General features: G+C 40.2%; 1 protein-coding gene across 1 annotated transcript in view; it reads left to right on the plus strand.

Moving 5' to 3' along the window:
• Positions 1-7,109, plus strand: part of Eda2r (ectodysplasin A2 receptor) — a 34,800-nt gene extending 27,691 nt beyond the window's left edge. The window contains exons 5-8 of the mRNA XM_077107278.1: positions 266-351; positions 1,089-1,253; positions 4,032-4,418; positions 6,311-7,109. Coding sequence (XP_076963393.1) covers positions 266-351; positions 1,089-1,253; positions 4,032-4,408 — 628 coding nt within the window. The 3' untranslated portion in view covers positions 4,409-4,418; positions 6,311-7,109. The remainder of the gene's footprint in view (positions 1-265; positions 352-1,088; positions 1,254-4,031; positions 4,419-6,310) is intronic.
• The last annotated feature ends 4,198 nt before the right edge of the window (positions 7,110-11,307 follow it).

The following is an 11,307-nucleotide window of genomic DNA, read 5'->3' on the forward strand; positions in this document are numbered from 1 at the left end:
CGAGGTTTAAAGTAAATTTCACTGTAGACTTAAGTCACAAAGCAATTGATAACAAAGCAGTGCTCCTCGTTCTTGTGACATTAGCTGTCCTTTTGACTAAATGGTCTGTTTAATGGTGGAAGAGGTAGGGTTTCTGGGCCTCAGTGAACAACAAACATGGAGGCAAAGAGCCCATGAAGAGGTATTGGTACTGGCTTCCAAGAAGAACTACTCTAAGTGCATTGCTTATTTCAACACTCTGCCATACTTTATGATCTGACTACAGGTTCTACCGAAAGACACGCATTGGAGGGCTACAGGACCAAGAGTGCATCCCATGCACAAAGCAGACCCCCACCTCTGAGGTTCAGTGTGTGTATCCACTTCTCTTTCCTTTTCATTAAATCATTATGTGACAGCAAGTTAGGGTACTAAAGACTTCTCTTTTATTCCTGGAGGGAATGAATACCCCTTCATGCTCCTTCCTGTGGAGTGTCATAGCAAGGCAATCAGTTAGGTTTGAATGCTGGTCTTGCAACATTATATATATGTAAACTTCCACAAATCATTCAAACTCAGTAAAGGTCATTTATATCATCTGAAAAAAAATGTGACTCATTATAAATTGTTTTTCTACATACCTTTTGGGATGGTGTTCTTGGTTTAATGAAATAATAGATGTTAAAAAAACACTTTATAAATTATAATATTTAATTGTAAATTGTTATTATTATTATTATTATTATTATTCAAGGTGTATAGGAGTCTCTAGATCTTAGGAATCATCAAAAGCTAAATAAAGAAAGTCTAGACTATGTCTGTATCTCTATCAATTTTTATCTGTTTGTGTGTCTAGACATGGCATGGAAAGACCATAGGATGTGTACATCTTCAGTTAATTGTATTAATTTATACCATGCCTGCAGTATATGTGAGTTGTTCTGTTTTGATCTTTAAAATTTGCCTGCTCTACAAAGAAGTAAAACCAGCATCCTTAATTGGGAAAGGCCTTAGGGAGAGGGTGATGCCCTGAAGAATTCCAGGACCAGTGTCAGGATGACTATTAACTCCCCACAGTGACTGACTTGCCCCGTATTTTTGTCTCACAGGTGCCTTCCAGTTGAGCTTAGTGAAGGCAGATGCACCCACAGTGCCCCCTCAGGAGGCCACACTTGTTGCACTGGTGAGCAGTCTGCTAGTGGTGTTTACCCTGGCCTTCCTGGGGCTCTTCTTCCTCTACTGCAAGCAGTTCTTCAACAGACATTGCCAGCGTGGTAAGGGTGGCTGCTTCACGTTTGACATGAATCAGAAATAAGATTCTTATTGATAGAAAAGAGGAATTTTCTGGGGTTGAGAGTTAATGGACTTTTCTTTCCATGCTGAAAAACCCAGGGATGGCCTTGGAAACTATATTAGATGGCATGGAACTTTAAAGGTGTCTGAAGAGAATCCTAAGTGTTTAGGGGACCTGGTTTATTAAGTTCCAGGCATTCATAACAGAGCATGACATAATGGTAACTGAACCCCTTGGAAAAAAGAATATGGAAAACAAGTTTCTAAATCTACCTCTGAATCACTGTTGTAACATTAAATTAGTCATCTAGATTTTTGGGGTCTCTTTCTCCCTAATCTCGAAAATGTGAGGTATGATTGGATTGGTTGATTTTTAAGTTCTCCAATTCTGCTTATCTATACTAATAAATGTGGGAAAGGTCTAGGGTAACTGCAATCAGTGTGATAATTTCCCAAAATGAGGTAGCAGAAAATGCAATGTGTAATTTTCAGATTTAAACTTATTTTTCCCAGACCATGCTGGTACCTAATGAGATCTACCCCAGCCTACAGGAGATGGCCATGTGAAATTCCAAATAGAAGGTCATATTTAAAGTCCCAATAACACTGTGATCTGTTTTCAGCGCAAATTCACCCTTTAGCCAATAATGTGGGACTTAATTATGTGGGCAAATATGGAGGAGGTGAGATGGTGACTGGTCAGGATCAAGCAAGATATTAGAAATCCAGCCAAGAGCTGAACATTGGACATATGGTTGTAATCTCAACAAGTTGGGAGGCTGAGGCAAAATGGTCACATGTTTGCGGCCAGCATCAGCAACTTAGTAGTGCTCTAAACAATTTAATCTCAAAATTAAAAAAAAATTAAAAGGGCTGGAGAAGTAGCTTAGTGGTAGAGTTCCCTTGGCTTCAATCCCCAGTTCCAAGAAAGAAAAAAAATAAAGAAAAAGAAATCCAAACCATGGTTTAGTACAGCTTCAGTGCTAAGCAGGGACACCAAAATTGGAAATCAGAACTAATGAATGGTATTGAGTTAGTAAGAGGGAAGATAAAGTTTTCTGGATACTAGATGCTCAGGACTCCTCAGCCCCTTGATACTGGACTCAAAGCTATACTACTTTTTTTTTTTGCTCACTCTATGTATATTGGAAAATCTCCCTTTTATAGGGTATCTGTGGTCAATTTGGCTGTGGGGCCTGCCAATTATCTTGAAAAAGGCCAATAGTTATACTTGGCTGTGCCCATGGCTTAAGTAGAGACAATTCTAGCATTTAACAGGCTGCAGTGTTTCTCTGTTGTCTCTTCATAACTATTGTGAAGCTCTACTTCAAATTCCTCTTCTCTCTGGTAGCTCCTAGGCATTGTGACTCTCTCTGACTTCAGAATCCAGTGTCTCAAATAAGAGTGGTTTCCCAATCCCTGAGCATGAGCATGAAACAAAGGCAATAAGGCATTTGGTCCCCAGGTCTCAGCAATATGGAATATGAAGGAACATTTCAGAACTGCCTGTCTCCCTCCTTCACCTTCAGGAGAGAAATAATGAGTAACTCTCTTCTGTTCCTCTTCTATCTCCAAGATAATAAGGTGGTACTCTTCAGAGAATATGCAAGCAGGCTGCTTCCATATTCATGGTTTCCATAAAGGGAAGTAAGGCCAGGCATTTCCTCATTCAGTGAAGAATTATCAGCAGTCATACACTTACGTAGGTGAGGTCAATGTGTGAATTAGATCCAATATAAGGTGCAAGACAAATGGGCATGAGCTTTAGGAATTGTGCCCTCTCTAAAGGGAAATCCACTACTCAGCTCCAGCTCTTTCTTACCATGTGGGACTATTCAATATAGTAAAAACCTTCCAAATTTTCAAGAGAATTCAGAAATCTGGAGTTTGGTATATGAAAATCATGTTAAATAAGCTCCTAATGTTAAATCAGACTCCTACATGAAAGGTGTACTACTTTTCTGTCATTGCCATAACAAATTACCACACATTTATTGGATTATTATCTCATAGTTTACATAGGTCAACAGTCTTGACTGGTTCTCATAATAAATAAAGATGCTGGAAAGACTGTGTTCCTTTCTGGAGGTTCTAGGGGAGAATCAGTTTCCTTTTATTTAGGCAGATGACTGAGTTTGGTTCCCAGCAATTATAGAACTGAGGTTCCATTTTCTTGCTGGCTATAAGGCGAAGAGTATTCCTAACTTCTAGAGGCATAATCACTTTGACACATGGACTCCTTCTATTATTAAAACTAGCAGTGGTGGGGTGAGTCCATATCTCTCTAATACTCTCTTTGTCACTTCTGCCTCCTTCTCCTGCTTTTAAGGACATGTAATTAACCTTGGATCCATCTGGGTAATCCAACATAATCTCCCTATTTTCAAGTCCATCATACTAATTCTATCTTCAGAGTCCCTATGGCCATATAATATAATGTACACAGACATAACACCCAGGGATAAATATAATGGTGGGGCAAGGTTTGTCAAAAATTATTTTCCATAAAGTGTTTCTTATTCTCTGAACAATTGATTCATTTCTCTAATCCAGAACCAGGTAGCCTCTGTTAGATACCACAATGTAAGTATATGTCTCAAGTGTGTCACCTCAGTCTGATGCAAGGTGCTCTGGTCCCCAGGGAGGGGAAGATGGACACTGGCTCCCAAATCCCCTCCTGCTCTTGTGCTGAGGACCAGATGCCTTGCTTAGAAGAGACCCTGCTTTTTGGTGACCCAGCTTTCTGCTTCGAGTTGCAGGAGGTTCGTTGCAGTTTGAGGCTGACGAGGCAGTGGAGGAGGAATCTTTCTTCCCCGTGCCACCTGGCCAGGAGACCAGTCCTGAGTCCCCAGTGAGTGAGAGCATCTTTGAGACCCAGCCACTTAACCCCATCCTGGATGACGACTGCAGCTCGACTCGTGGCTTCCCCACACAGGAGTCCTTTACCGTGGCCTCCTGTGCCTCAGAGAGCCACTCTCACTGGGTCCACACCCCCATCGAATGCACAGAGCTGGACCTGCAAAAGTTTTCCAGCTCTGCCTCCTGTACTGGAACCGAAAACTTGGGTGGGAATACAACTGACAGTGCTGGAGACAGGCGGGAGCTCAATGTGCCCTATGAAGTTCCTAGCCCTTAACTCTACTGAGGTGAGCTACAAAGGTGGGGCAGAAAGACCGGAAATTAGGGGCCACCCTTAATGAATTTGCCATGTACTACTATCATTCAATAGGGATAGGGGTAGAGAAGCAGCAAGCTAGGGACATTGGTGGGTTTATATGCAATAAGAGTGATACTGTTTTCAGCCAGTCAGATGTCACACTTGTGAGCTTACAATTGTCAGGAAACTGGCCAGGTTGTCATGACACCAGTCTCCATCCTGGCATTTTTCAAGCTCTCTCAGGAGTCCACTATCTAATAGTGAACAAGCAGCATGGTACAATAGAAAAAATATATATACAAACCTTTTCATCTGGCAGCCTTATATTTCAAATCAGCATCCATTCCCTACTAGCTATATGAACTTTGTGAAAATTCTTTTCCATCTGTGAGTCTCAGATTTTTCATCTATAAACAGTGGAAAGTACTATCTACCTTGTAAGTTATTGTGAGGGTTGGATTAAAATCATATGTGCAAGTACCTTTTACAGTGTCTGATGCATTAGAGATATTTCAGCCATGTTAGTTTTTCTTTCTCTCACTGCCCCCAGTCACAATTTATATATATCCCTTCCATATCCACTACATTTATCTGATCATCATAACACCAATCCTTTGTAGTGAGCAGATCAGGCTATCTTAGCCTCATTTAACAGAGGCAGAAACAGAGACAAAGAGAGGAGAAGTAATTTTCTCAAATTCATAAGAGCAATCCTGTGTCAGAACTAACTAAGCTAGAGCCCAGGTTGAGGGGTCCATTCTAGAGCTCACCCTACTCCACCATTGCAACTAATCTCAAGCCAATGTTTCTTTTTCATAGGCTTAAGTATGAGGCAGGAGGATGGGTAGATTTCTAATTTTCAACTAATCAACTACTTTTCACCACTAATTTCCATGTTTCTTCAGTTAATATATTGCCAGGTCTGCTATGACTTCCTGTTCTCTACATCCAACCTAAAAATGTGAATAATGAATATTTAAAAGCCTTGACTGGTATAAAACTAGTCAGCCTTGATATCTTTAAGATCATCCAGTTCAGTTTTCCCTCTAAGGTATTCAATCCATTATTTTTTTTATAATACAGGTTGAGTATCTTTTTTCCAAAATACTTGGGACTGGAAGTGTTTCAGAATTTGTGTTTTTTTTTTAAATTTGGAATATTTTCACATATATAATAAGTTATCTGGGAATGGGACTGAAATCTAAACCAAACATCATTTATGTTTCATATATGCCTTATATGCATAGGCTGAAGGTAATTTATACAATATTTTTAGTGTGCCTGTATTTTGACTATGACCTGTCACTTGAGATCAGGTGTGGAATTATCCAATTCTGGTGTCATGTAGGTGCACAAAAAGTTTTGAATTTTGATGCATTTAAGATTTTGGATTTTTGGATTTGAGATGTTCAATCTATTCTTCCACCAAAAGTATATGTAGTCGCCTTACTTGCCGTGTCAGAGAGTTCACTACCACCAAATGTGTGGTTCAACTATGACTGATAAATTTGAAACAAATATAAAGAAAATAAAAACCTTTCTCTTTCCCTGTTGTACTGGTCCTAGCTCTGTTTATGGGCCATGCAGACCTCATCTGCTTCTTCTGCATTGTTATCCCTGCAGAAGCCCAAATGTAGCATTTCTGCCCTGGAAGATACCACTTTAGGTTCCTCTTAAGTATGTGCAGATTAGAACTAAACTCAGTTTCATGAAGGATGGTCTCACCAGTTTAGAACAGGATAGAATTAGATTAGTGATGCATTTATGTGATTGTATCCTAATTCACTGGTATAACCCATGATTTGGGTAAGGAGGATTGGGAGAGAAGTGAGCTAGTGAGATTGTCTCACAGGTTTCTAACTTGCTTTGTTATTTCCCTAGGTCTCTCATGCTCCTGTCCAGTCATTCTTTGATTCTCCTGCCTTGTTCCTATACCACAACAGCTGCAGGGGCCTGGGATGTGGTATCTACAAATGGGGTATTTCCTACCCCATACTACCAGCAGATTGATCCTGTACCATCTTCCCAGAACTGATGTGCACCATTTCTTGACTGTGTTTGAGCCTGGAGAGCCTGAATCCCCAGCCATGGAACTACTGGACATGTTCCTAGCTCAACTTGATTGTAGAGAAGAGGGGAGAGAATGACAGACAATGTATGTGGCAGGGTTTTCCTGCCTGCATTTTTGGTCACATGGGCCTGAAGGAAGGACCTTTGAGAACTTTATTGTCATTTTCCTAGCACTTTAGGAGGAAAATGAAACCCTTTTCCTTCTAGATCCTCTGCACTGCCTCTCTCCCCAACACACACACACACACACACACACACACACACACACACACACACCTGGAAGGCCTGGTGCCATGATTCCCCAACTCACATCCTAAATTTCTGTACCTGTGACAACTCTGGAGCCAGCACATTTGTCTGGGTCTTCCTCCTCACAAATAGGTCTCTAAACTTCTTCAGTGGAGATTCAAATCAGTGTGTTTTTGATTTTTAAAATGGACTTTCTTAAAATTCCTTTCAGTTTAATTTATCTTCTCTTGCTTCTTTTGTTCCTTTATGGGGCATGTTCTCTAGCTTCTCAGGGCCAAGTCAGAGCTCAGAGCTTTGGTCTTTGAGGTGACAGTGAAGTTCCTCAGGTCTGGGATAGGGCACTGCACTGAGGAGCTAAGTTTCTTAATGGGGCCTGGCCCTAGGGCAGTTCAAAGACCATTTGGTGCTTTCTTGGTTTAGCCAGTCAGTTTCTCCTGTGTGTTCACCACCAGTTTCACATGCTTCTCAGCATGAAATGGAACTGCTTTCTCCATGCTTTCTAGTGGAACAGTGTAGATAAGACCCTCAGGACTCAGGTGTGAATACCGTGGGTTTTAGGTCTCCTCTAATGTCCTTTTTGGGCCACTTGGACTGCTGTCCATTCCTTTATAGTGGGTCAGGTTTGAAAAAGAAAAGTGCTCAAGTGAGTGAAGAACCTGGCTCTTTGCTTGGAAGCAGCATTTAGAGTTCAGGTTGTTGGAGGTTAACTTAATTAGCAAAAGTCAAGCCTGAAGATAGAGCACAGTTATTCTGAGTTAAGAATGTTGAAATCCACTACATTAATGGGTGCTGCACTTAATATTTTGCTATGTGCTTTCACAGTCATCATCTCATTGGATCTTTACACAGACTCTGAGGTGGGCAAGGCAGGGATTATTATCCCCAATTTGCTAATGAGGGAACTCAAACTCAGAGATGGAAAGTGACTGGTCTTAAGTTACTGAGTGACATAGGTGTGAATGTATAGACTAGAAGCTTTCATACCCTATCCAATATCTTGAAATCTTTATTTTCTAAAGGACAGTGTTTTTTGATAGGAAGATTTTTTTCCATATCTCTTCCAGCAAACAACTCTTTGGAAGGAAAAGTTCCTTATATCTGTATGAGAATGAAGTACAGTTATTGCCCATCATGCCAAGACTGACCTCCCCACTTAACAGCCAGTTTCCCCTATCTGCTACTACCAGCCTAGTACATTTTCTGCTTGGTCTGTTCTTAGTGAGAAGCCAAGACTTTAAATTTTGCACCACCTTTCAAAAGCTCAGAAGTTGAGAAGGGTTATAAGGCTAGACAGGACTCTTCCTGTTTCTCTTATCTTCTTTTTGCCCCTGAGGTATGGAAGGGAATAAAGGCTGGAGTCAGATTATTTTTAATCCTTCCACAAATAGATTGTGTATATTTAACCAAACCTATCAATAATAACACTTCTGTGCTTTAGAGTTTAAAAAGGATCATTCATATGTTATGAATATTTTAAAGATGACAAAACTGAGGCCCAGTAGTGCCTTACCCAGAATAATTCATTTTTGAGAAAGAGCTTGTCCTGCAAATCAACCCCCAGGCCCAAGTGTGGACCCCATGACTGAGAGTGGAGGTCAGGGAAAGGCAAATAGAGCAGAAACTACTCTTGGATATAGCAGGGGGACAGGCAGGGTTATTGAATGGCCTCTTATGTTATTTCTGTTTGCCAACACTGCCTAAATGGCATAAGACTAGGGCAAGCTTCAGGAGATTGATTAAGGCAGCCAAACTCCACCACCAAGTAAGACATTTGGCCCCATAGCCTGTTAAGTGCTACTAAGGCAGTAGTAGAATATTCTATTGAAAAATAGCACATAATTCACTTGTATCTTAATCCATCTGGGACAGGATAGAGGAACTTTTAGCTTTTCTCTCCCTGTAACTTTCACCCTCTGATGGTCTACAAGATTTTTTCTGCCTTCATCTAGGTCCCCTTAGATTCCTGGCATTCTCTGGGTTTTCTTAATGTTTGAAGAGCAATGGTACTGAGTTTGTAGCATAGGGCAGCACACACAATTTACCTCTTGATCTCCTGGGCCTCAGCCTATATTTGAGGTGCTATATCTCTCTACACCCAGCAGGGAGCAGGGCTGGAGTTTGCCCACTTACAACTTTACATTTGTAACATTTCTGAGCCAAGGTGGCTTTCCTTCTGGTGCCTGGGTTCCTCAAACTACCTCCCAGCCATTCCCCAAAGACACTCCCAATTCATATAGGCTGAGTGAGGAGGGGAAAGTGACCCAACTCCCTCTTTGTATTGACATGTCAGTTAGATCCCAGCTGTCCCAGCACTATTTTCCATTTGATACTTTTTTGAAATGTCTTTTTTCTTTAGTTCCCACCTACACATCTCATGATCAGAGAAGCATGCTCCTTTGAAGGTTGTATTATTCTTCATTATCTGAGAATCTTTCTGAAGCTTGTACAGCTAGTTCCTATTCCACAAGTACTTAGTGGTTAATTCAGTACCTTTAGGCAGAATATGCACTTCATCACCAGGTCCTAGCCCTGACAAACAGTGTTCACTACAGCAGTACTACTTCTATGATTTTATTAAATGCATCTTTGAGAACAGTCCATCTACAAACACTGATTAAGGGCCCCTTGGCAGCCCATTGATCAGGGTGCTAAAAGCACCTAGGTGAAAACAAAGAGGTCCCATTGTACTGGATGGAGGATTAGAAGCAATTGAATTTCAAGTCTTCACCAAGCAGCCTGGCCTCACCCAGGTATTAACAAATATGTGTGAGCCATGGTTTAGACCTTGGCCTTTAGGTTCTCTGTTCTCTTTTTCTGGGACAGTTTATTCTTATCTCACTGGCTTTAATTAGTCATGTCTACACCTTCTGGTAGGGGAAGAACTAGTACCCAAACAGAGGGTGATTCAGCCTAAACAGGTCCCAGGTGTTTAAAGGTCACCATATGCCTGGTAGTGGTTCAAGCCCAAGTCTAACACTGCCACTCTGTGAGAAAGATAGAAATTATAACACAATAATATTAACAGTCACCCTACTTCACTGTCCCTGCCCATAGTCTGAACATTGTATAACTATACTAGAATCACCTTGACACCTTGATTCCAATTTTCTGAAATTTAACAATTGGATTTAGCAACTGGAATGGGACAATTAAGTTTTGTTTTGCTCTGCTTTTTAAGGTATATTGGATAGACATGAAGTGAAGGATTTTTTTTCTTTATAATTGCTATTTGGCCACAGCCAATATTACATTTGGGTGTTTGGTCCAAGATAGTCCTTTTAAAGGTTTCCTCTTCATTGTTTTTAAAGCGGAAGCATCTTTGAGCACTATACTTTTTAAAAAAATTTGTTTTAGTTGTAGATGGACATAACATCTTTATTTTGTTTGTTTACTTTTTCATGTGGTGCTGGGGATCAAACCCAGTGTGTCACACATGGTAGGCAAGCACTCTACTGCTGAGCTACAACCCTAGCCCCTGAGCACTATTCTTTTTTATATTTTCCACTTGAGGGTTGTTGGTCAGTGAAAACAAAAAGTGCACATGATATAATCATTTTCAATATACCCCGATCCTAGACAATAGTTGAGTTGTCCATATTTTAAGTAGCAAAGAACATTGGTTTTTGTTTGTAAAGGAGTAGGCATTTTTGGTTGATGTGGATTTTGACCAGAAGTAGTCTGTGAAAGGAACTTTTTCCTCCAAGGTTCTCTAATCCAGGCTTGGTAAGGGTGTCTAATACTACAGCACTATTCTCGCCAACACACATCCCTGCCACACTGAGAGCATCAAACCTTCTGTTCCCCTCCTACTCCCCACCTCACTACCAAGTTCTTCAGTGTTTTATATTGAATGTAGGTTCATTTAAATTACCTTTTCCCTCATGAATGACTTATTTATAGAGATTTTGTTAAATCTTGAGCCATATGCATGTGTGGATATTGGCAGGGTTGTGTTTGATTTATGATATTGTGCAAACATTTCATATTATCCAATAAACAGAAATACATACAAATATCTTGTTTATTCCTCTGCTTTCAGTAAACCAGGGTTTCTCATTTGGCTGGTATGTCTTTGATCAGTGACTACAGGGAAAAATGTGTTTCTGATCACTGGATATAGCACCAAGAGTAGTAGGATTCACTGAATTGTCACCCAGGAGATTTGGTTATAGTCCAATCTCTCGTTTATTTTTTTGACTGTTTATGACATTTAGATTCTTGTCTGGGCCACAAATCTACTAGAAATTCTTGTAGTGTAAACCAACAGTTATCAAGCAGTTTTTCCTAGCCCTAAGAGGACTGTGTACCTATCTTCTGAGGTCTTCAAAATCTCTAAGAATTTTTTTCATATTTGTGAAGGTTTTCATTTTGATCATACTATTTTAAAAATCACAAGCTTATTCTATATAAGCACTGCATTTTTATTTTAGGGCAAAATGTGTTTACAATCTCATTGAATCCAAGGGACCACTAAAAAAGCCTCATTTAATTTTGAATGCTGTGCTTTATTATAATTTTATCTAAGAACTAGAAAAAACAAGTTTCCTCTCATGTTTAAT

The sequence above is a fragment of the Callospermophilus lateralis genome, chromosome X (assembly GCF_048772815.1).
Source record: "Callospermophilus lateralis isolate mCalLat2 chromosome X, mCalLat2.hap1, whole genome shotgun sequence".
Lineage (NCBI taxonomy): Eukaryota > Metazoa > Chordata > Mammalia > Rodentia > Sciuridae > Callospermophilus > Callospermophilus lateralis.